Here is a 26,827-nt window from a genome sequence, read left to right as displayed (position 1 = left end):
ATTTTTCATGTGGCCAATCTCAAGTTCAAGTTTGTCATAGAAAATGCTAATTTTTTTTGAGTTTGCCAATTTTATTTTTTCTGAGCTGAACCAAAGTATTTAATCTCAGGAGTAGAGGCAGATGTTTTTTAGATAACACACCTGTTCCCTTTAAGTTGGAAAGTATAGTCAAATTGCATTAGATTATCCACCTGCATGAGAGTATTTCAGCTGCAGAATTGTCGGCAAAGAGTTGATTATAGTTAGCTTGCAGCAGTTCAGATACTTGTTTCTGCTTCAAGGGCTGAATTCAGACATCAGAAGACTCAGACTCAGTTGCTGCACTCCATCTCAGGGCTGTGGCACAGAAAACCACTTTCCTTCCTCCACCACTCAGAGGAAATTATTACCATGTGAGACAAGCTCCCCACCACCCACTGAAGCACACAAGAACAAGCACAGAGGTGGGACCTAAGGTTTGTTTTCAACACCAGTGAACAAAAGGTGCTTAGTGCAGAGTACAAGAACAAGGAAAGTCTGTAATGCTGTTTCCCCATAATAACCTTCCAGCATCTCACCATTTGTGTCTCAGACAGTTCCCCGAGCCACAACATATTTTTTCTGGAAATCACCACCCACTACCTCACCTCAAGCAATTTAAGGTCCAGAAAACCAAAAGCTATGTCTATTCCACCAAAAAAAGGAAAAAAAATGAAAAAAAGGAAAAAAAAAATTAAAATAATGGAATTCATTTTAGTCCTAAAAATTTCCTTTCCTTTCCACTGGTATAAGCCATCAGTTACTCTACACATTTTGTACCCTTCTAAAATGAGGGCAAATCAGTAAAGGCAAATCAAGGCTAGCTACAAACCTCTCTCAGTGATCATTGCAGGGGAAATTCAGCCCACCTTCCCTTTTTTCCATTATAGAATTGCCAGAGTTTATGGTCAGGTAAGCAGAGGGTTCCTACAAATCTCTCCTTTGCAAACCTTGTACTCCAATCTCTGATTCTCCTTCACAGAACCAGGGACAGCTGATCAATCCCTCTATGTGAAGAAAACCAAGAATGCCAGTTATTTTTGTTCCTCACTCGACATAATGGTAGTATTAAAAACTATAATAGACATTGTGTTCCCTGTGCACAGAGAATGTGCACTCTTTGTGCTGTAACACAACATATGCACTCTAGAAATCTACAAAACAAATAACTTGACATTTTAATAATAAAGATACCCAACTATTCCCCTCCAAGCCTCTATGCAGACAGAGGAAATAGTGACTATTGATAAGAGGTAGGTAATTTCCTCTGGATTCCTATTCATAAACTCCTTATGAGTGTTAACAATATAGGTCTTGCATATGATTGAAATTAAGATTTCTGCCTGGCAGTACCTGCATTCCTGTAATGCTTGGCCTACAAAGGCTTTCAATTTTTTAAAATTGTTTGCATAGAAGGAGAAGATTCACTTTATTGTGAGCCATGGCAGCTTGGTAGGCAGATAAAGCTTTACTCGAGACTGGTGTGTTAACTCCTTTAGAGTTCTGATCTCCCTGTTCATTTACTTTTTAAATAGCAGACAGAATAGTGAATCAGATAGAAAATGGATGTAACTGCAAATTATGCATCTATCATGCTTACTGCGTAGTGGTAATCTCTCTTTGACTTTCAAAAGAGTGAGATGGGGCTCTTTCAACATTACAAAATGTAGAAAAGTAAAATACAAGTTCTGCTTAGTGATGGCATTGAAAAATTATGATTATTGAAAAACAGTAAATAACAACAACCAAAAGATCTCTACCTAATGAATTGGACTTCCATGAGCCAAAGGTCAAATCCTGGGCAAAACTCACAGAAATATTTCATAGATAAGGTATTTGTGTGGGTTTTGTCAAAAGAATTATTATAAGATGCACTTTTCAATGAGTGTTAATCTTCTGCAGTCAATGAGACCACATGAAAATGAATTATTTTTATGTAATTACTTTCATGCTCTGTAGTGACACCCTGACTGTACAACAATTAAGCCTCAGAACATCATGATGCTATTTTCATCACTCACTCAGGTTTCTCCCCCCAAGGGATACCCATACTATAGTTAGTATGGATAATTGCCCTGTGGCAACTATCCACATTCCTGACCACACTGTACGAGCTCAAACTCCACATCCTGACGTGCCCTCAGGCCTTCAGCTGTGCCTCCAGGATTCTCCACATCTTTGACAATTGCATCCTGAGAGCAACCACAACCACTCTGGCCCTGCCAGAGTCTCAGTCTTTGATTATTTTCTAGCCAAAGGAAAAGGACACCAAAGACTGGACTTGTCTATCAGCCCTTCACTGGCAGCCCAAAAGGGCCATGCATCAAACAAGTACCTGTTTTGCCAAGGAGCCAAGCCAGAGCACTCCAGAGGTATAATGTCCTGCTTACATCATTTTTCTGGATATAACTCATGCTGCGATGTACTGGAGAATTCTTCCTCCACGGAGAAGATCCCAAGTCCTCAGGCCACCAAGATTTAGAGATACAGCACACAGGACAGAACACACAACACTGGATGCAATATTCTTGGGTTCATGTGAGGAGGTAGGGAGGTAGCGGGAGAACAGAACCAAGGCCAAGGTTCTCATCCCGAGTCATACAGAGAGCAGATTAGTTACATGTCAACAAGTCACACCATTTTTAATCCTCCCAAAATCTTTGTTGCTGCTCAAGACAAAAGACTTTCATTTACCTCACTCCACACTTTACTCACTTTACAAAGAATTAATTCTGACAGCCCTGCTTCAAGGAACAGCATCCTGAGTGCTTTTCTGTGTTCTTGGTTCATCTGGAAGGCAAGTACATCCCTTTTCCCAAAGGATCCTGTCTTTAGCACACCCTGTAATGCTTTGAAACATTTGAGTTGGATGAGGAAAAACACCTCAGCTGTCAAAGCCCTAAACTGAAAGCTCCATCAAAGACAAGCAATGCTAAGAATCCATGTGCTAGTATGGACTTCCACAGAAGCAGGACAAGTTAATAGTCACATACATATATTTATATCTATCAATATGTGTTCATGTATGTCCTCTTTATACTTAACTTTGATCCAAAGAAATATTGATCTTTACTCACAGGAGCCTATGCTCTGTCCTTCCTGGTTTATCTCTGAATCAAAACTTGTTACCACCTGTCCAAGAAATCCTGCATAGTAACCTGGACTAAAAAAATACAAGGCAGTACACTTCCTAAGAAGAAAATTCTTGATAAAAAACAGCACATGAAAACATATTATTTAACATATACAGCCTTCCTTGCCAGCCTTTGCACTCACCCACCACATTCTTCCAACACTCAACACCTGAGATTCCCCCTGTGCTTGAGACACCTTAACAGACAATCCTTCTCTCAAATGCCTGTGCCAAGGAGAGCAACCACCTGATTCAGTAGGATTCTCTTGGAATGTCTTAAGTTGTGGACAGGGTCTCTCCTCCCTCGTACATCAGTGAAAGCGAAGATAAATGTAAGGTGTCACAAAGCACCTACATATGGTTGCATAGAATAGTAACAGATGGTTCTCCAGGAAGAGCAAGCAGGAGAAAGGGTGAGAGAGCAGAACCTCAAACAAAACAGAAGCAAGGCCAAACCAAATATGTGCAATAATCTTTCACAGATCATGATCTCGATTTTTTAATCCCTTCAGATGGCAGAAGAATGCCCATAACCCAGGATACTGATTCAAAGAATGTGAAGCAGTAACTGAGACTGGGATAATCACAGAAGCTGAGATATAGCAGCCATCATCACAATTAACTTTCTTAATAACACAGGAAAACTTAACTGCTGGACCAATTATGCCATGTATTTTTCCAGATGTCACTCTCATTTTGTCTTCTGCATGAGCATTTATGCTAAAGCAAACAGAATAACATGGGACATTGTACAAATATGCACACATGGAATGTATTCAACCCCTACCCCTGATGCTGTGCATCAGGCATAGGATCACCAGCCAGGCAAGGGAGGGATTGTCCCACCCTGCTCTGCACTGGGGCGGCCTCACCTTGAATGCTTGAGGCAGTTTTGGGCACCACAATATAAAAAAAGAGATTAAACTGTTGGACAGTGTCCAAAACAGCGAGACAAGAATGGTAAAAGGCCTTGAGGAAAAACCACTCCTTGAGGAGTGGCTGAGGCCATTTGGTCTGTTCAGCCTGGAGAAGAAGAGACTGAGGGGAGACCTCATGGCAGTTACAACTTCCTTGTGAGGGGAAGAGGAGGGGCAGGCACTGAATTCTCTGTGACAACCAGCAACATGACCAGTGAGGGAATGGCTGAAGTTGTGTCAGGAGAGGTTTAGGCTGGATATTACAAAAGGGGTTTTCACCCAGAGGATGGTTGGGCACTGGAACCCCCAAGGAAGGGGTCACAGCATGAAGCCTGACAGAGTTCAAGAAGCATCCAGACCATGCTCTTGGGCACGTGGTGTGACTCTTGGGAATGGTCCTGTGCAGGGCAAGAGTTGGACTCGATGATCCTTGTGGATCCCTTCCAACTCAGCATATTCTGTGATTCTGTGATATGCCTCTATTCAGCAGGGGATGGAAGCAAATATTTATATATGTGAAGAGTCTCACTGCAACCCGTGTTACATATTCATAGTTTAAAATATGTTTTGTTCTTTCACTTGACCGCCATTAACAGAGTTTCCATATCAGAAAAAAAGTGACATCAAGTAATTCCCCTTTCATTTCCCTTTTCAGTAGTGAAAAATTTACTAACACTAAAACTCTGTCTGGATTTATTTGCAACAACACAATGGACAAGTGCAAATATCCTTTGGCTTATCTGCTATTATCTTCAAAATAACATAGCACATAAGTAATGTGTAAAAACTTGCAAGGAGCTCAGTCCAGCTATTCACCTTAGGTCAAACACAGCAAAACATTTTGGCTTCTAAAGATTGTTGCACAGCTCTGCTAATACCAAGAAAAGAGATTGTTTACCATTCTTCTGCAAGGCCTCTTTCATTGACAATGAGCTATGAATAGATTTCTGAGGTATTGGATTTGTTTGGTGCTTTTAAATCCTTTTCTGAATCATATTTCTCTCCTCATATCCTTTTATTACAGATGAGTTAGTTGCAAAAGCACATAATATCCCAAAACATCAATCTGAGATGGCATAATGAGAGCAGGATTCATGGGGTGTATTTTTGATTTTTTTTTAATCAATTACTGACAAATCAATACATTTTATACTATTTCTCCCCCCCAGTTTTATTATTTCATAAGCTCTGCAACTTCAATTAAAGATTAAATGTGTTGAGTTATCATACCATTAATTGTTCTGAACTGGTGAATTGTTCCTGGTTATATATGAGTGTCCTTGTTTATGACAAACAGGACGATCGCCTCCCGCAGAGGCACTGTTGCTGTAGTGTGATGTCCCACTGAGCACCCAGCATCACTGCTGCCAGGAGTGTGTGTGCTTAGTGTGACTTGCAGGGAACTGCTTTGCACCTCCAACTTCCCCACCAGCGTCCTCATGGTTAGTCAGACAAGTGATGGAGCTGTTTGGAGATGAGCATCTAAAACTAGCCTGAGATAGGTAGCACCTTCCACTCCTCTGCACTGATTTAGCTTTGTTGGGAGGTTCCTTGGACTGCTTTTTGTTTTTTGCGGGTGGGGGGTGGGAGGAGTTGAAGTCTCTTTGTAGGTGGTTTTGGACATTTTAAAAAGCTCTGAAATCTTTTTTGTGGAAAACTTTGTTAAACCTGTCTAGAGGTAGTGCAGAAAAATGTCCAGTTATTTCACTGATGGGCTTTAGATCAGACTACACCCAGAAAATACTATAGGCAAATATTATACTTTTCTTCACACATTTGCTGCTTTTTATAATATATTGAGAGTACATTTCATAACCCCTAGGGCTCTCTCCTGCTAGTACTTTTCCTCAAAAAAGATGGCATAAAAAGGTAAAAGGAAAAATAAATCAACATAAAACCCTCAAGCTTTACTTTTCCAAAACATGTAGTAATCTTGGTTATAGTCAGCACATATTCTTAGATCTCATTGAGTTTAACAGGAGACTTCTTTTAAACACATCCATTCTGAAAAATATTCCCTCTTGGTTAATAAACTAAAGAACCATTTCCTTTAGACTCCCAGGCTTGCTTTTACTTCAAGCTGAGTTTTGCTGTGAATATTACAAACACACACTGACCTCATATAGCTTTAGCCTGGAAATTTAGCCTAGAAATACCTTTGTAAGCAAAGGTTAAGTAAAGTAGGCAACAGGAGGAAGAACAAGGCAATTTCTGGAGGATAAATCTTTACTCCTGTGCCTCGGTCATAATATTCATCTTGTTCATTTATGCTGAGGGTTAGGGTAGAATTCAACAATGTGTCTGTTTGGACAAACACAGAGATTTTCTTTGCTAGCATGTGAGTAATTTCCAAGATGAAGACAATTACACTTGTGCATAGCTACCCACCCATGCTAACAGTTCACCTAAGAGGAGGGTGCTCTTTCTTTGCTCAGACACTCTGATTTCCTAGCTGAGCTGCATATGTTCAGGACTAGGGATAGTTCCTGCTCCTGTAGCTCAAGGACAGCCTAGCCAAGCTCCTAAGCTGTCTGCATCTGGCTATGCAGTTATAAAAGCCCCAAGTATGTTCACTACAATAACCCTTTACAGACATCTACTTCATGAAAATTACTTAGTTCCCCAGTACCAGCCATTGGGACAACTCCTTCTGTTCCAAACAAAATAATCTATATGAAATCCCACCACAGAAAACTAAGAATATATTTGTAAAAATGTAATCCACAGTATCTTTGCTTAATACTGCAAGTAATATCTTTTTAGAGATCCATGGGTATCTAGGGGGAGTCTGGGAAGTGTGTTCCATCAAATTCTCTTCATGTAAAGTGTTTGTAGAGTCTAAAGAGTTTGTAGAGTCTAGTGGTTAGTTTTTACTGGGTTCTTTCAAATCAGTTGAGATAATCTCATGGTAGTGTATTCAGTGTGTTCCACAGGATACAGAAACGAAGTTATGGCCAAATCAGTTCATTTAATCTAGTGTCCTGATCCTACCTATGGCCGATATCAGGTATTTTTAATGAAGCTCTAAATAATGCAGCATATAAATATTTAAGAAAAATATATTGCTCACATTCTGGGAAAAAAAAGTCTACTGTTTCTCCTGAGCAAATGCAGAATAAGCTCCATGTAGGAAAGTCTTATGGCAGCATTAAGCATTTAAGGGTTTGTTTCGGTTTCAAAGCTTAACAGTTTACACAGTTTCAGTACAACTAGCCAAGAGAGGAAGCAACAACAGAAGGTGTGCACAGTCACATATGGCCAGATCAGGGCAACCATCCGGACTTAATACTGGCTGAAGCTCTGGCCAAGAAATGTTCCAGATATCCAGAGAGAAGTCTGTGGGCACTTGGGCAGTCTGCACTGTGGCAAACAAACTTCACACTTATCCTAGACCTTGCGTTGTCAAAATTAGAAAAATTCTATTTCATTAAAACTGTGGTTTTATCCATCCCCACCTCTAAACAGCATGCACAGTAGCTTTTACTTGTTTTCAATTTCAGAAGAATGCAGTTTATGCCAAGCCTGCCACAAAGATGATCTGAGAGAATTGTGTGAGATAAGCACATAAAAGTTTAAAGTAAATCTATCAAAGAGCCCTTGAACTCCTTTGCTAGTCATTCCTACTATCTCTTATAATATTCAGTCTTGTTACAAGACTGCAATACAAGATGTCCTGGCACTCTAAAATCTTCTCATTTGATACACAGACATTCTGTAAATAAATCTGCAATGAAGTCCTTAAGGGTTTATTTCTTACTTTTTAGCAGCTAGGCATAAAATGTTGGGCTACAAAGTGCTTACAAATTAGATCACTGGAAGGGAATGGAATGCACTGTTATCTACTGAAACAATGATGGGTCAAATGGCACTTTGAATTCTTGTGGTGAATATGACTGCGACCTTCACATAGCCCATTGACAGAAAGCAATTTTATTTACATTTTTAAATCCACATAAAGGTGAAAGATGTACCACTACAAAATGAAACATTAAATTTTTTGTCACAAGGCATAACTGAGATCCCCCAAGGGCACATATAGTCTGAAATGAAGCAAGACTTCCTTAATCCTGCTACCAGTATGTTTCACCCAGACCTTGTAGTACTGGTGATCTATTTTTCTTTGCCAGTCAAAAAATCTCCTAATTTTAAGATGGAGAAATAAGAAATAATGAGAGACTGTTTCTTTGTCCCTTAACTGTTCTGCACAAACAGACCATTAATTATGTTTGAGCTACTATAACAAGCTAGTTTCATCTGTACAGATAAAAAGATCTACCCATAAAGAGATGGCAGCTTGAAAAAGCCTTATTCAAAATGAAATATATCACATCCTCTGGGGCCAACAGCACTATAATGTCTATACTTCTAGAACAGAGTCTTTAGGAAATAATTAAAGCTGTGTATAATTGGATACAATCTGCGTGTTAAAACACTTATAGAACAGCATATTTTTTGTATGTATACCAAGTGTGCCTGTCACTTTCCATTTTTTTAAATGTATATTTTAAAATCTATCCACTACACCACAGTATTCCCTGTGCATTTTCTAAGAACCGCATGATGAAAAAGTTACTACTAAAATTCTTGTTTGTAAGCACCACAGAGTGATAGTGTTATAAAGAAATTATAAATATCAACAATAACTGCATTTTTCTAACCATTCTGTTTAACCATGGACCTACTCCAAAGTACAATATTTGAAAAAGGGCAACAGTTATTCACACAATAACACCATATTGCAAAGTACTGTCACACAGAGCACCTAGGAGGATACATATGTTTATAAACTATAGATGGTTCTGTTAGCATGGCTGTGATTAAGGCTGCCTGAAACTTCATGGAATAAGACACTTTTTTTCAGTTGCTTGTAAGTTTGTTGAACTCCTTGCTACTTGGAGCAAAATTTTTCCCTGCAAGGTATCTACCTGACTATTTATACAGTCTTTGTGGAAAGATTAACACAAAATCTTATAGAACAAGACTACAGAAAAATATCCCTGGCTTAGGAAAATAAACCAAAACCAGTTTTTCTTTGAGAAGTCCTAATGCTGCATTTCTGGAGAAGGAAAAGCCTTTAAAATGTGTCAGGCATATAATTGTTATGGTTCCTAGAATACCCATTCAAAGACAGGGTGATTTGCTGGGTGTTTTCAATATCAAGCCTTAACTACTTCCCAGAATCAGCTCAGTTTCTGCAACTAAAAATCATTAGTATTCTTTATATGTTTTAACACTCAGAATTACCTATACATGTTTCAGCTCTGGAAAACAGTTTGCTTTCTTCAGCCCAGAGAATTGGTTGCACCAAGCAAGAACACCCCTTCAGTCCTTGCTCTATATATTCTAGACAAACAAAATAAGATGCTGGAGCCAAGTTCTCCTATTCTTTCCTGACAGTTCCTGCAGGTGCACTGAGAATGAAAAAGCAGATAGACGTGAAGAGAGCTTCCAATCCAGTCATTCAATACAGGTTTTTATGCAAGGATGATAGATACAAATCATCAAACAAAGGAAATTATAAGCTTAAAAATCATGGATGGGGAGTGAGGGTAGTGGTCTGCAAATTGGTAACTTTTTGCAAGCTAACATATGCATCCATAGTTAACCATGGGTATTGCTCTTCAGGGAAAAAAAATAAAGCTTTCAGGATTTTGGGCATATAAACAGCTTTCTAGAAGCAATTAGTCACTAATTAGTTACTGTGCTATGACAGACTGACAGGGTTTCTTAAAATGTAAGATGAGAACTGGACTTGTATGTAGCTGTGAAGATAATGGAGATTCAGCAAGCAGATGAAGTTCAGAACTGCCTATGCTTACTGTTAGCAAACTTGGAAGACCCTTCAGGCTTTATCCAGAAGGTGCCTATAATTACTACAGTGAAAGCCTTACTCTTTTTATCCAAGGGACCTGTTAAATTTCATAACCTGGAATTAGCTGCCCACATATTTCTGTTGGGAAATGTTTCCTGAAAGCAGAATTCATAAAAGCTATTAACTGTCCAAACTGAACAACCAGAGACAAAAAGGAATTCACTTAAACACTTTCTGACATTTCTGAAGCACAAATGCTCCTAGAATTATGTACCTTATTTTGCTGTTGCTAGTATGCCCAATGAATAGAACTGGCAAGGCAGCATATCTTCAACTTTCCAGTTCAAGAATTTCTTACACATGATAATAAAGCTTTTTTTCTGATATAGAGCTCTCACAATCTCAAGTGCTTCCATTATGGGTGAACTCAAATACATAAGGCCAAAGAGCAAGAGACAGAGACTTAATTATACAAATGTCTCAGAATCTACCTACAATGAGATCCTGTTTCAGATTAAAGCAGTCCCTGACTGTATTAAACCAAGCAGAATAAAATGAACAAGAAAATCAAGAAAATTCCACTAAGACTATTCCACCAGGCAGTGGTTAAAGCAATTACCTCTATTTGTAAGGTTTGGATCCACATTTTCTGAAGGAGTAAAGAAACTGAATCTCTTAAATCCCTAACAGAAGCTTCAGACACTGGGCTGATGAGAAAAATATGAACAAGTGACAGAGAAAATGAGAGTGGAAAAGTCCTGTGACCCTATTAAATTTTTGTAAGTCTAGGATATTACACACCCAACTAGAACTGCTTCCTGATGGTCAGCATTCCCTTTTTCGGTTTTGGAATTTTTGAACCTTGAGCCTTGAACCAAGCCTGTGACTGAACTCAGAGTTTCAGGTTTGTGGGTAACATTGACTCAGACACCAACAATGCAAGATGTAAACAATTCTTAAGTACTCAAGAATGAAATAGAGGTCTAGGCTCAGAGGTGGAGACAGATTCTTGTAAAAACAGACATCAAAGCTAAGCAATTAGGACAGGATGAATCTTTATTCATTTTCTGGGGTTTTTGAGATTTTATTTTGATTTCTAAGAAGGAATTTGTGTTAAGGTTGCCTTTTGATTACAGTACCTATTTCTGTGCAACTACAGTGACTCATTCATATTTTAGAATCAACAGTATTCCATTAAAGACTAACCTCCTGTTCCTTCAGGGAGGGGTAATAATATGCATTTCCTACCATTCCAAATGAGTCTTCTTGCAAAAGTAGAGGACACTTTTATGCTGATATTTCTGCTAAGAATTCTCTGCCTAAGCAGTGATACATTTAGCATCCTTAAGTAACTTGAAATTACTTTCACTGTCAAAGAGAAGTATCTCAATTAAAAAAAATAGTTGAGACCATTTTCTGTCAGGCTATCTTTATGACAGCTTTTGTTTCCTAAAACATACTCAGAAGGCATTGGAAACTAGGATAAATTCATCAATGTAATTTCAGTTGTGTAGATTTTCCATCCCCACTGGGCATATTTATTGGAACCTTACTGTAGCTGGTCACATTATTAATAGCAAACAATTTATTTGATTCATTTACCCTATACTTCTGTTCATTAAAAAGCTTCTCCCACTTTGATTTCTGCTTCTTTTATTCATAAGCATTCAGTGAATGTTTCCAGCATATTTTAGTCTGGAAAGCTAAATTATTTGTTTGGAAACTCTTTGCTTCATCTAATCACAATGATTATTTCTTTGCTGGAGATGCTGTGACTTGAAATCTTCAGTTAGTATTGTCTTTGTTCACCTAACTGCCTTTGCCACTGTAAGTGCAGTATCAGGAACACTTCTGATATGAATAGTGAATATCTAGTATCACATTTGAAGCACTGACTTACCAAGGGATACACAATCCATAGGAAAACAACCTTTCTCTAAACATTCATCAGACAAAACAAGGGGTATGTTGAAAACATGTTTAAACAGGGGCATGTTGAAAAATGAATAAAAAACCATGAGAATACAGAAAATTGAAATCCTTAGAGAAGCAAGAACCTTTATAGATGGATCCTCACACTATTATCCCAACTCACATCAAGCCACTCCCTTGTTATCCAATGATATAATTTTCCAACACAGAATGATCCTTCATTCATTCCAATCACCAATTGATCAGCTCCAGCTAAATCAAGGCCAAAAAGGGCCGAGAGGAGTTGTAAGCATTCTATGAAATGAGAATTTTAGCATGTATGAGCAATGAGTTTGCTGGTTTTATAAATGTTATTAGCATAACTCCACTGGAGCTAGTTTCGTCTAAACACGCTGAAGACAGAATTGCTCCAAACATCTCTACAGTCTTTGAAAACCTAACAAAAAAACAGGTCACAAAATTCAACCATGCAAGGTGGACCTTGCTCAAAGAGGACTAAATTAAATAGACTCATGTTAGACTCCATCTAATTTCTCTGTTATTACACAAAGCTGAGGTGAAAAAAATCTCCCACAGAATCTTCCTAGAACCACCACTTTCCCACAAAGTAACTGTTCTTGATGAATACAAAAGCATATATGCCTCTCATTACCTGAAATGTTTTACAGGTCAAGAGGCTAAAACCTTTCCATCGGCAATGGAAATGTAGGTACAAATTTAGAGAGTGTAAAACACCTGAGCAAAATTGAGTCAGGGACCAGCCCAGGGAGATGAATTTAGCCTGAATCAAGAAGCTAACGAAGTCACAGCTCCACCTGTTGAGCTAAAGCAAATCATCCACCTGGAGCAGCTGGCAGCACAGGTTTGTTCTTGTGCCAGACGTAGATGACTAACACTGTGCTGCTTGGATAAAGTAAAATATCAGAGTTTAGGGACAATCCATGCAGTCATTACTGCAGGTGAAGGAGTACTGCAGGCATGGAGCCATTCTGCCAGGGAACAAAAGGACTGGGATCTACAGGAAGGGTCTCGTGGCTGGCCAAAGACAGGATGACATTCTTCTGGGTAAATTTACTAAAGAATAAAACAATGACAGAAACAATGCTAGAAATAAAAGTGTATAGAGCCTGCTCAGCTCTTTTTTACTTCACAGAAGACTAAGTTGCTCAGAGCAGAGGCTATGAATACCACATACCCATACATACATATTCTTTCACAGTCATCAGAAATGTTCACTACTTCTTTCCTGTGTGAACTATCACTAGCCAGTTCTCACAAAGAAAATCAAGCTAAAATGGAATGAAATATCCCAGCCATCTTATAAAAATGGAAATATTTATCAAGCTAAAGACCCCATTTTACAGCCAAAGAAATCAATGGCGAAGTTCTTCTGAGCTGAGTAGTTCTGAATCAACATGCAAGTTTCTTGCAGAAGAATAACTAAAGCTACATTTTTTTGCTTTACACGGTCATTGTTCCAGTACATTTTTCATCTGAAAGAAAAAAAAATAAAAAGAATCTGCACTGGTCTGCAAGACATGTACATCAATTGTGCAGTTAGACTTCAACTTTAGACCTCAAATATAGTTCTGCAAAATGGCCACACATGGCTTTCTGAGACATGTCACCATTTGCATCTCTTTTTAGTTCTAGACAGTAGTAAGGGTGCTTTCTGAATGCTTCAAAAACATATTTACAGGAAGGAAAAAAAAAGACACATTAATTGTCTATTTGAAAATCCTAACTTTAATTTCATAGATAAATGTATTTTTGTAGACTATTTCTTCAAAAGCTGGAGCAGTAGTCAGAATGAGTCATAAATCATGACTCAAAAATTAAAATTAATCCAAAAATACTTATTATCTCATAATTATAGGAATTTTTTTCTCATTAATTGTTATCCAATAATAATAAAGACAATGTTTTTAGGATAAGGGATAGTATCAAGTGTGCTACTTGGTAATAGAAAAATATTGTAATAGATCCTAAGTAGTCTAGAGGTAAATTCAGCAGATTCTTGGCAAAAAAAACTACTCTGTGATATTTTTGAAGACATGGATGTGTTATCTTTTCCTCCATAGAAGAAGTTTTATATCCCAAAAAAAGAAATGCAAAAACCATACTGCATTCACTTTCTCCTAGCTCAGTAAAGCACTGAAGCATATGAGACAAGTGTTCTGACTTCAGTTGAGATTGTGTTTTGCTTCTAAAAAGTAGTTGCAAGCTATTGGCCTTCACTCTGAAGTGTCTGCTACAACACTGCAATTTCAGAATATCCTAAAAATTGTGGAGAACAACAGCACCTCCTCTAATGTACTTAGTCATACATTTCCATATTCATTTGAGTTGTGTTAGACTGGAAGACTGAACGATATAATTACAATCTGCTAATCCATACAATAACTTTTGCAAGACTCACAGTCTGCTCTATCTAGCAAATATTCATCACATTTAACAGATAACAACAATCTATATTCCAATACATTTGTAATCCTGTGGGATGGTACCTTACAGCAATGACTTGTGCTGGCACAGAGAGCAGGGCTGCTCACAGAGGAAGGAGACACACAACAAGAGGTCCCACTGAGTCAGCACAGACAGAAGCTAAAGAGATAGATGATGATTCACAAGTACCACAGTCTTGTCAAGGACCAGATAATATCATTTTTTTTAACCACTCTGAGTGACCACTCCCAGATATGATTCCACTGAAGGTATCCATGCACTTCCCTCTGCTTGCAACATGTACTACACTGCCACCTGCTACAAGCAAGTCAGCTAAGCAAATGTGATGGTTTGTGAAAGCAGAGAGAAGAGAAAAGCAGGAATATAAAATGTGGACATTGTCAAGTAATATCCATTGCAGATGAAGGCAGCAGGATGGAGCCCATCTTTTTAAATGGTGAAGGTTTTCATATACTATTTATTATGCACATCTTTTATGTCACATTTCTGTAGTCTTTCTTATCTTCCCCATCCTTAAAGATCTGTTCACTCAGCAATAGTCCTCTACAGAGCTACAGTATTATTGCTATATTTTACCTATCAATATTTCTTACAAAATCTCCTCAAGGTGCAAAGCATTCCCCACATAAACATTAAGAATAATCTCTATATAATACAGAGTAGTTGCAGTAAGTGACAGCAGAAATTAGTCTAAATTAGAGTCAAATTGCAAACTAACATTCTGATTTTAAGCACACCAATATTTTACAACACTGCTATTGACAGTGCAATAAGCATGAGGACACAGTTTTAACATTATTCCTACTTTAAGTCTATCTCTTCTTTTGCAAGACTTCAAATGCTATGCATGAGAATGTAAATATAAAAAGCAGTCCATTAATTTTATATAAGCAGTTTTATGTACCTGAAGGCCTATGACAACATTTCTTGACAAAACAGCCTAGCAGAAGGATTATTTTTCTAAAGTTCAATCAAGAATAGCTTATAAAAATGACTGCTCAGATAAATATTATGGTACAGGTGGTCTGAACTACCCATAATAGAAATTCCATTAGCTAAAATCTTTTAAGAGATGCCAATTACACTTTCAATTTGAAGTGGTATCTGAATAGTGACAAGAAATTCCCAGAAACAGAAATGGTCTCCTTAATCTTCAACATAAACAGAATCTGTCCCCCTCACACAAGTAAACAAACCATTGATTTACCTGGAATCCTCTCTTGTATTACACTGCAGGATCAGGGCATAGGATCTGCAGCAGGGGAGTCTTTGTTTATCCACAGTGTTCTCAATACATGGGCAGAATGTTTCTCGTTTTCTATTTTTACTTTTACCCAGTAGCTCACATGCACCTCTAAAACAAGTGCAGGAAATATTGTGCCAGCTGAAAGTTAACTCACACATAATGCAAGGCTGACATAGGGCAGAGGAAGGGGAAAGAGGATCATAAAACACTGGTCACTAATCACTGGTAATCCTACTCCTGTTATTTCAAAGCATGTTCCAACTAGGAAGGTAAGAAGCATCTTTTAATTTTCAGCTGAGGATACTGTACTGATTAGATGTAAGTGACTCTCTACTTTTCTTTCTAAATATATATATATATAATTCTAATGCCTCATATATTATTGTAATATTAATAAGTAATTTATACATATATATGTATATGTATGTATATATACGTATATTGTATCTATTACAATTTAATTGCATGTCTTTCCAAGAACCAAGGTTATTAGATCACTTCTTTCCTGCTATTATTTTGGCTCTGCTTCCAAAACAAGTCTGCTGCACAGCTATCACTAAATTTTAAGTAAATATGCAAAGAAATAACATAGACATATTTGACTTATCAGTTTTCAAAAGCCCAGCAAAATAAGAGCATTCACAAGTACTCTTGTGCACACAATAACCAGGTTACCCAGACAAAGAAACAACCAGACTCTTTGTTCTTTTGTTTTTTGTGTCAAGTCTGGGTTAGAATATGAAATATGAGGAAAAGAGGGCACTAATGTCATAATCATTTGGTAGGTCTAATTTCTCTCCCTTCAACAGCCTGCATATCTGGAAAGAGCAGATCATCTTTGCATGCACTGGTCAATCTGCCATCGAAGTGATCAAACAGATTAACAGCAGAGGTGATAACCCAGAGGACACTGGCAAAACTAACTTATGAATGGACAGGACAGAGACCAACTAGTGGACAACAATTTTTTGAGCAGATACAGGGGGTAAGGAAGAAAATATTGCTAAATCTCTCCTCGGAGAGGAAAAGACAAGGCAGCGGGAGAGATGATGCAGTGTGCAAGGCAGATGAACGTCCCTGAGACATTTGTCACTGGCTGGATGGTGAGACATTGACATTAATGAGGGTGGCATTTGGAAGATAAAAGCAGTATCTCTGCAGCAGACAATGCAGTTGTGAGACACCACGCACAGGGATATGGTGTAATCAAAAGGGACTGGAGAATGTTCACATCCAGCAAAAGCATCACAATCACTACTGGTATTCATGGGAGAATATGGATCAGGAATAAATGGCTTATGGTTTTGTCTGGAAGGCTGGTGGAGATTGTGGGTTATTTTACCTCTCAGCCCAGTCAATTCCCATCACATTCCTTTATTGAAGGACTCTTCATCAGTCATTCACTTACACCTGCCTTGCCAAAAGTCACTGTTTCATTGACAAGTGCTTTTCAGGCAGTAGAGCTCTAGAGGATAGCTCTGTTGATAGTAAGTGGGATTTACAGGGGTGGAGGCAGTTGCCTGTGATTATCTCCTTGTGAAAGCAAGTGGAGGGCTGGGAGATACCCTGAGCACTGTCTGCCAGGACACAGGCAATCAATTGAAGAGAGCAAGATCTGGCTGCCCCTCACAGGTGCCTCAGAGTGCCACTACCCCGAAAAATGACATCAACTGTGTCTGAGAGACACTCCTGCCCCGACCCATAGGATTAAAAAAGTCATTGTTAATTAATAACTCCCTGTTCTCATGTCTCAGTGTCAGCCATGTCTCAGACCTCATTTTTTACTCCAATGCTTTTGCAAATCTCTGGTCTCTCTCCAAGAGGAGAGGATGCCATGGTCCTGGAATAGAATGAGACAAACCTGAGCATCTCAGAACAGCTTTTCTATCCCCAGATTCATTCTACCACCCCTGCTCCATCGCATACTCATGTATTGTCCTTATGACCAGCTTTTCCTCAGAAAACAAAGCTACCATTTCACGACTGAGTGAAAGACAGTCAGCAGTAGCAGTAAACAAATACATCTACCTACTGGTCCACCCGGCCCCTCCTTCCTTCAGGAAAACTGGCACAGAGCGCCAAGCCCCAACTCCACAGCGTGTTGAGAATGAGGTCTAAGCAGCAGCAGCCCAAAACCTTGAGTAGCCGGGGACGGGGCGCCTGTGAGAGAGCAGCCGGCGGCGCGGGCCGGGGCCGGGCGCTGTCCGTGGTGCTGCCCGGCCCGGGCTCTGTCCAGGGTGCTGATCGGCCCGGGCTCTCTCCAGGCCGGGGCTCTCTCCAGGGCACTCCCCCATCCCGGGCTCTCTCCAGGGTTCCGCCCCATCCCGGGCTCTCTCCAGGGTTCCGCCCTACCCCGGGCTCTCTCCAGGACGCTGCCCCGTCCCGGGCTCTCTCCAGGCGCTGCCGCACGGAGCTGCCGGCCCGGCCGAGGGGGCAGCGCCAGCCCCGGCCCGGCGCCGAGCGGGACACTTCAGGGCCAGCCCTCTCTCGGGCCCATTGCCAGAGCCTGCTCCCTCTCCCCGCAGCGCCTGCACTCGCCGTCCGCGGCTCGAAACACTCAGCATCTCCGACAGAGGGGAGGAAAACACACTTTTAAAAAATAAACAAATAAATAAATAAATAGATAACAGGTAGACTAATCATACTCTGAAGAAAGTTTCAGACACGGATCCGGCAAAGAATGGGAAATAGGAAGCCAGACTAACCCGATATGTGCTAAGGACAAGCTCTTTCTGCTTCCTCGTTAATGCTTCATGCAAGGAGTGCAGCCCCACATGTGAATGTAACCATGTCCCTGTCCTACTGCAGAGTTTTGAAAGCCTCACTATTGTATTCCTTCAATACCGTCTCTCTGCTTTGATACAAAAAATTGAAAGAGTATGGCAAAGCAATAGAAGAAATCTGACTGAATCAATCACAATCAAGCCCAGCAAGACGGATTATGGGAAAAGAAGCTGTACTCTTGAGTAACGACCGGCGTCACCGTAGTTAAACTAGAGCAGAAAAGCCTCTCGAAAAGTCAATTCTTATGTAGATGAGGTGACAAGAGAGATTTTTCTCTCCCTTCGAGGGCTCGCTGAATTCCTAATTTGCCCCTAGAAGCCCTAGAGGAATGAGGAAGAAAGAATGGGAATACTGGGATTGCTAGTCGCAACAAATAATACCGTGATCTGGATTGTTGCCTAGAAATGCACTGAAAATTAGGGGACCCAATGCCATTGTCTCAGCCGAGCTATTTGTCTTGACCTTCGGCTTTGTCCATCCAGGCTGAACAAACTTCCTGCAACGAGCATCGCCCCCGCTGCCTGCCAGCCACACAACTTTGATCTCTCTGGGTCACAGAAAGGGAAAGAGGATGAGAGGCAGTTTCCCCTCTGAAAAAGGGCACTCGCAGAAGTTTATACAACAGCCAGAAAAACGTAGTGTTAAACAATAAACTGGGAAATGTGCTGTCCTGTTAAACAGAGAGTAGTTTGCACAGCATTGAGAACCCGCCAATATATATCATATCAATAAAAAGGAGCTCTTCGAAAGCTTGCATAGTAATTGAGATTGGAGATCTTTTTTGATATGGGTTGGCATTTCCTCATATCAATCTGACAGAGCCAACTCAGGAAATTGCTGGTAATATTCATCTGGGGAGCACTTTCATTAAACGTAATTCATTCGACTTTCACAATAAATTGAGTGACATCCTTACAGCAGAACCTTTTTATCCTTGATGAAGTGCTTGCCAGCCTTTGGTTTTCCACTTTATTGTCACATTCCTTAAAGCAGAATCGTCAACATGTCAATCTGCTGCATGAAAAAAATGCTAAAGCTGTATTTACAAAGCACCCAGGAGGTGGTTTAATGCTGACTTACAAGAAGAGCGAGCTGGGTGTTAAACTATCTGCTAAATCACATTAAAACTTCACCCAAATCCAGTCGGGAGAACAGAAGCCAATCCTAGGGAGGCTAGGATGGCTCACACATTCATTTTCTCCAAGTGCTGGCTATTCCGAGCGATTGGTTTCTTAACCTGCTTCACCGCACTTTCCAAGACGATTAGGAAATGGGTTTTTGTTAATTAAAATGGCGGTTTAGAGATGCAGGGAAATATTAAAGAGGTTAAAATGGACACCTCTAGGTACCGTACCGACTTGGAAGATTTGGTTAGTCGAAGACAGGCAGGGATGTTGGATTACATTCAGGTCCCTCCCCAGAAGGTGAAATCTAGTCCACATTGCTTTCTCCAACTATAAACTGAATTAAAATAGTGTGTACTAAGCATCAGAAAAAAAGAAAGTTCAGTGCAGGAAAACCCCTTCTAAAACTAGCACAGGTCTCTGGTGGTTAGGAAGCAGGGAAGGAAGCCTGGAAAAGAATACACTATCCTCAGCTTGAAAAAAAAAAAAAAATCTAGAGCGCAGATAAGTTTGTTTCACCTACGCGAGGTCGGGGTCCCGTTGTTATTCCCTTGTCTTACCTTCCAAAAGGGTAATTTTTCCCTTTACACCACCGGTACAGCATCTCTCAAACACGTTTAGAAAGAGAGAGCAGGAGCTTCTCAAGGCTACGTAAACTCCCCCGCACAAAAAGCCACTTCTGTCCCTGCTCGCCAAGCGCTCTCCCCTGCCCTCCCTGCCTTCGACGTCAATTTGAAAATTAAAAGAAATCGCTTATTTGGGGGAAAAAAGCAATACCCGAATGCATTCACCACCAAATGCCTCTGAGAAAATACTGTGGGTGGTGATTACGATAGGACAATGCCTCCTGTCTCTTTTGTTTTCTGCCTATAGAGGTGTGGGTTTGTTTGTTGGGCTTTTTTTTTCTTCCGTGACAAAGTAGGACACAATCAGCAACAATCTTTAAAAAGAAGGAAGAAAAAAAACCAACTTATCTTCGCCGGCACGTGATATTTCCTCACGTTCACCACAGCTTTCATTAACCGGGGTGAAATGACCGCAAACAGTGCGACAGGCAGCGAAATTAAATGTACACAAACTCCGGAGCCGCTAACCCCCTGTTTACCCCCTCAGCAAATACTGTACCAAGTGTGCCATCTCTGAGGACAATTTCAAACCCCTGTTATTCTCAACAGTTTTGCAGGGAAGCTCCTCTCAGCTGTCAGAAGGCCTCCAAGCTACAGTGACGGTGTGAAACAGACCCTAAAATCCCAGCCCGGCGCGGGGGGGAGGTTAGCAGGCTGTTTCCAAAGCCCCTCTGCCAAAGCCATCGCCGTGTTTAACAAGGTGCCCCGTGAGCCCCGCAGCTCTGCTCCTCTGGCAAAGCGCCGCGCAGGAAAGCTCCCCCCGCGGGAGGAACAGCCTTCACCGCGGGGTGCAAAGCCACCCCTCCTCCTGCTCTGGCGCTGCTCAAGTTCTGCACAGAGTTCAGCACTCAGCTACCCGGCTCCGGTGCGGATCCTAATTAAAGCCACCGGTGAATAAACACTTTGCTGGAAGAAGACGACAAGCCGGGCGGGGGATGAAGAGGGGGAGGGATCCTTACCCTAGCAGCATGCCACGCAAAATTCCGACTGATTTTAGTTCCGTACCCGCTGCTCCGGTGTAGGAGCACCTAAGTAATGAGCCGGGGTGATCCCGGCAAAAGAGGTGCATGTACGCACTCCGTGCTTGTGCGGTGCGGCACGGTGTCCCCAGGGCGGGCGGGAGTCGAGCCTGTGACCGTGGCGGGGGTGCAATCCCGCCGTGAGCCAGCCCTTCGGCGCCCGGGGCTGCACAGAGCCCGGGAGCGCCAGGACGGGACGGGACGGGACCGGACGAGCGCCCGTCGCCGCCGGGAGCTGCCGGGCACAGCCCGCCGGGCCCCGCCGCACGGAGCCGCTCCGCAGCTGCCGGCACGAACAAGACCTGCCTCCTCCTTCGAGGGTCTGCTTGACCTGTCCCTCCGAGAAATAATACTCGAGATCCTTGCCGTCCTTCCTAACAGCCCGCGCGTCCTTCCTACAGCTTGCTGCTTCCACACACAAAAAATATAAAGAAGAAATGAAAAGAAACAGTTGGCCTTTTATTGTCCTGTGGTGTCGGACTGGAAGTTCACAGGCAACTAGGCAGGAGGTACAACGAGAAGGTTTCCCTTAAAGGAATGGTGTAAAATCCCAGCGTCCTTATAAACAGAACTCAATTCTAAGACAGTCTGCAATCTCCAGATGTTATTTTGGTTTTTTTCTTTATTCTTTATGTTCTTCCTCACTGACGATTTTGAGCTCAGCACTGTTAGTTAAGGAAACATCATCCATTAGAATCAGACTAAGATGCTTTTGAAAGAACAGCAGTGATGTGGAGTGTCGTGGTAAATGAGACCTAGTGTAGGTGTTTGAATACTTTCTGCAGCTTTCTAAAAGTAGAGAAAGAAAACAACTGCATGACTTTAAAGGTTAACTCCTAATTCTGACAAATAAGTACTAAGTTACACATTTAGGCCAAAGGAAATGCACTACCATTGCAAATCAAATATAATATTTTCAATGAACTGCACAGCTCAAAACAAGGAGAAAATTCACTTTGCAATGCACAACTAGTGTTCTTTTCAATAAACATAATGAGGTGAACCATCTCTACCCCAGCAAAATTCCTACTCATTCAGATCGGCCACGATCTCTATAAATTTCAGGCAATAAGGCTGAATAGCATATGGCCCTATTAAAAGGGGCAGAAAACCTGAAGCACTGGGTTTTGGTTTTTTTTCCTTAAGATTTCTTACAAAGAGGTTTAACAGAGGAGGGGGAAAAATAATTAAAAAAAAAAGAAAAAGAAAAAGAGCAGCGGTTTGCTGAGTGAAGAGAAATTACAAGGCAGACAGTGTCTGTAAATGAGTGACTTCAAGGCAGCCCAGCCTCACTGCAGCTGTTCACTCTCCATGAACACCTCCCAATTCAGGCGAAGGGGAAACAGGCTATTTTCCCTCTCACCTATATTATTAACCCCTCTCAAAAAGGTTTTTTTTAACAAACTCCATAGGAAGCTGTTTGTGCTGCCATTTCATTTACCCTTCCTAACAGTTTGAGCATTGAAAATTTAATTCCTAATTGAAACTGCTTTTGTCCATGCGGAGCGACGTGCACATATGGATAGGCACAACAAAGTGCTGCACCTTGCTGCTTTGTGGCGCCGCATTAAAGCTTTAATCAAAACTTCATGCTTCGGTGCTAATAAACAGTTTGTTACCATGTGATGGTCTAATGCAAACTTTCAGAGTCACTCCTGAAATATAGAGAATAGGGGGAGATTGTCATAAACGTGGAAGAATCGAGTTAGAAAGAAGAATCGTGCTAGGGAAATCCTTTGGATCCTCCCCGAGCATTTTGGCAGAAGACACAAACCAGCTGAAGGGCGCACTCCCTCCCCCCAGCTCGCCTTTTATTCCCGGGTTTTTTTTCTGTGTCATATTTCGCATTGTTTCGAGGGAAACTTGAAAATCGTCTCCTTCACTCTGCAATGCCAAGTCCTCGGGAAAAAAAAAAAAAAGTATTCAGGTAATGAAGTCTGTAACTAAACGGTAATTGAATCAGCATAATTTGCACACTGAATGGTTTTCAAATGCTCCCAGTTTACAATTAAAGGAGAATTAATGCGCTTGTTGTTCAGACTGCAGCGCATTAGAATAAATCCAGCACTGTTGTTGTAATGAGTCGAGAGCAGTTTAACTGCCAGCAAACACATTTAAAATTTAACACGACGTATCGATCTCGCTCCGGCTTTTTGATGGATTATTTGCCACGCGCTTTTCTCCCCATTTCCCTCCACCCTTCCACCCCCACCCCAGCTATAAAATTCGCAGGGAGGAGAGACGCCCGCGCCAGACGTGGCACCGCCCGCCGAGGGCAGGACCCCTCATGAGGAAGCCACGTCGGGCGGGCACGGGAAGGGCCGGGAGGCGCCGGACTGGGCCGGGATGGGCCTGGATTGGGCTGGGATTTGGGCCGGGATTTGGGACTGGATTGGGCCGAGCAGGGCCGGGCGCGCGGGCGCTACGCGGGCCCGGTTGGAGCGGCGCGGCCCCGCCTGCCTCCCCCCCACCCCGCCCGCGCCCCATTGGCTGCCCCGCGCGGGGCCGCGCGCGCTGCCCCGCAGCGCCCCCGGGCGGCGCGGCCGCCACAGCGCAGGGAGCGGCGGCACGGACAGCGCCCGCATCCCGGGAACAGGAGCCGGAGCCGGAGCCCGAGAGCCGGAGCCCTAGCCGGAGCCGGAGTGGGAGCCCGAAAGCGGGATCCGCAGCCCGGGCTCGAGAGCCAGAGCCCGAGAGCCGGGCTGTCGCCGTCACCACCCCCAGCACGGGCACCGGTGTGCTTCTCTCGGCAGCGCTCCTGGAAAAAGGTCTTTTCCCTCCCCCGTAGCCACGGGGATGAGCTGCCGCCAAGCGTTTGCCTGCTTAACGCATCACAAGAGAGAGAGGACTGCAAAAGGGCAGTCTGCCTAGGTTTTGTTCCTTGCAATCGTAGCGGGAATAAAGTGTGTGTGTGAGTGCGTGTGTGTGAGTGAAAGGAGATAACGCCGGTGTTTACTCGTGTTCCCGCGGTAATCTTAAAGGAGATTTGTTACGAAAAGTCAATGGCACTTCTCGCGGAAAATACTAGCTGTGCTCGCCGCGAGTGCCCGCCCGCCTGTGCCGCACCGCCCGTAGTGGCACACGGCGGGGTTCCCTTCCGGAGGGGCTCCCACCCTCGGCAGGGAGCGGAGGGCACGAAGTTGCCTCCATCCCGCAGCCTGGCCGGGCGCCCCCGCGGCGGTGCTCTGGTGCCCGCGTAGACATCCAGGGACCGATCCGGGAGGCAGCACCGGGGGACGCGGCCCAGGAGACCCCGACCCTGGTCCGGCCCGGCGGAGCACCCCGTCCCCGCGGAGCAGTTACAGGTCCTCCCACCTCGCCGAGATTTCCCGGCCGGGACCCGCACCGCCCCGCACCATCCCGGCCCCGGGAGGACGGAGTAGGGCTGGCTGCGGCGTGCAAGTAGTTGCCGTGAGTTTGCTCGTTCTCCGCCAGGCTGGCGCCCTGCTCCCCGACGAGCATCCCCATGCCCGGCCCGTGAGAGGGGCCGGGGACACTCACCAGGTAGAGAGTGGGCTGCAGCAGAAGGACCGCGTACCAGTACACAGCCTGCATCCTCGCCGCTCAAACTTCCCCCGCGCTGCTTTCGCTGCCTCTTTGTTCCTTCCAGAACATAGATCCACCTGACATCCACTTTACAGAACAAGCAGAGCTCTCACCAGCCTAGACAAAAACGAAATTATAGATCCCATGACCAAAAGACAAGGTTAGGCTCAGCACAAGGGGGGAACAGAGGTGTATAGGGAAAGGGGGGGGGCGCGGGGGGGCGGCGGTGGGAGAGAAGGAGGAGATGGGGTGTGTGAATAGGGGTGGGCGAAACAAAAAAAGATTAAAAATCGAGTTAATCCATCGTCAGAGCAAAATGATCGCACGGTCCGAGGTGGCGGCAGACCGCCTACAGGCAGCGCTCCCCGGCGCTCAGTCCTTTCCCTGGGCGGGAGAGCCCCGTGGTGTGGGCTGGGACGGCCCGGGGGTGCCACTGCCAGCCCTGCCTGTCTGTGTGCCCGGCGGGGACCGGGCGGCAGCCGCCCGCCCGTGGGCTGCGGAGCCCCGGCAGGGAGCTAGGGAGCGGCGCGGGGAGAAGGCGGCAGCGGACGCTGGGGTCGTGGCTCCGGATGCTTGTGGGCGCTTAAAGCCGAGGCAGAGAGCTTCGCCTTCGGGACGCCCGAGCAGGATCTGCTTACCCCTGCAAGCGCCCACCTCCCTCTGCCGCTCCTAAAGGCGCGCCGTGCCCTGCCCCGGGCCGGGACCGCGCCCCGGGGCGCCCCGACTGGCGAGCACCCCCATCCCCGGCCCCAGCCCTTCTCCGCCCCCGCGGCCCGCGGACTGCCCCGCCGCCGCGGGGGGGCCGCGCTGGGGATACGTACGGCGTGCGGGATCCGACGGCGGACGGGGCTCCGCGGGACGCTCCATGGGCGAGCCTAGAGGGGCCGAGAGCCGCGGCGCAGCCCGCCGCCCCTGCGCATCTCCTTGGCCGCGCTCCGAGCCGAGGGGTCCCGCGGCCGCTGTGCATCCAGCGCAGGCAATGTCAGGGCGGTGGGGCGGCTGGCAGGCTCTCCCCCCCTTGCCTCCCCTTCTCCGCACACGGCCGCGCTCTGGATCCGCCGAGCAGGACACTTACGGCAGGAGGGAGCTGCCCGGGCTGCCCGCTCGCCTTCGGCTGGGGGCGCGGGCAGGAGCGGCGGCACCGGCGCTCCGGGGAGTCCAGAGCGATTTGTCTCTATTAAAAATGACTTATTGGCGAGTGAGCGGCGAGCGCCTGCTATTTAACTTCAGATAAAATCTATCTGCAAAGACCTTGGCCGATCATCTTAAAATAAAGCGCTGGAGCCGAGCACTGTCCGAGGCTCACTGCTTGGGGAAAGAGAAAGAGCAGCGGAGGGGGGAGGACGGGGGGGCTTGCCAGGCGAGGGGGGAAGGGAGGAGGGAGGAAGGGGAGTTTAGCGGCGTCCCATCCTCTCCGCTGAACGGGGTGATGAATTAGAGCCCTCCCCGGGCGGCGCGATCTGCCTTGCGCTGCCCGCCCTGCCCACCCTGCCCGCGCTGCTGCTGCCCTGTCCCTCTGCCTGCCGTGTGTCCTGCTCTGTCCCTCTGCCTGCCCTGCCCCTCTGCCTGCCCTGTCCCTGCTGCCTGCCGTGTGTCCTGCCCTGTCCCTCTGCCTGCCCTGTCCCTCTGCCTGCCGTGTGTCCTGCTCTGTCCCTCTGTCTGCCCTGTCCCTCTGCCTGCCCTGAACCTGCTGCCTGCCCTAGCCGCCCTGCTGCCTGCCTCTGCCCGGGAGCGGCGCTGCCCTCCCTGCCCTCCCTGCTGCCCGCTCTGCTGCCTGGGCACAGCCCTTTCTCTCTCTGCCCTCCCGCGGGAGCCGACTGTCCGCCTTAAAGGAGCACGGCAGAGCACCTTCTTCCTCTTTCTTCCCTCTCATTTTAGTTTTTCCGGCTCCCTCTGCGGTGTCCCGTGCACCGACAGCGCTGCTCCGCCTGGAAGTCAGCGGGCGCCCGCCAGCCAGGCACAGAGGTGGCAGGATCGCGGAGCCCAGATGGGTGACGGCTGAGGGAACCAGGCTCCACGATGGAAGGGTGGCTTCTCCCGCACCAGCAGGAACCTGTAGCTGGTCAGCCCGTCGGAGTGAGGCTGGAAAGCTCACCCCTGTCGGGTGCTGTGGCTTATCCTGCCAGCTGTCATACAAATGGAAAGGTCTCACCGACCTGTTTTTGCTTCTACTTTGCAAAGAATTCTATGGATGTTTTTCATAC

At 44.3% G+C, this 26,827-nt stretch overlaps 1 protein-coding gene across 3 annotated transcripts in view; it reads right to left on the bottom strand.

The window, feature by feature from the left end:
* The window catches only part of NXPH1 (neurexophilin 1), a 136,632-nt gene extending 110,168 nt beyond the window's left edge, over positions 1-26,464 (bottom strand). The window contains exons 1-2 of one of the 3 annotated variants that reach the window (XM_064704390.1): positions 25,699-26,464; positions 24,579-24,740 (exon numbers count right to left, since the gene is read on the bottom strand). In XM_064704390.1, the coding sequence (XP_064560460.1) occupies positions 24,579-24,632 (54 nt within the window). In that variant the 5' untranslated portion in view covers positions 24,633-24,740; positions 25,699-26,464. Of the gene's footprint in view, positions 1-24,578; positions 24,741-25,261; positions 25,378-25,444 lie in introns of those variants that run through there. The other 2 variants (XM_064704388.1, XM_064704389.1) reach the window with 2 other exon arrangements.
* Between the last annotated feature and the right edge of the window lie 363 nt (positions 26,465-26,827).

The sequence above is a fragment of the Zonotrichia leucophrys genome, chromosome 2 (assembly GCF_028769735.1).
Source record: "Zonotrichia leucophrys gambelii isolate GWCS_2022_RI chromosome 2, RI_Zleu_2.0, whole genome shotgun sequence".
NCBI lineage: Eukaryota > Metazoa > Chordata > Aves > Passeriformes > Passerellidae > Zonotrichia > Zonotrichia leucophrys.
Note: the sequence above shows the minus strand (reverse complement) of the source record. Positions and strands in the feature narration are given on the sequence as shown.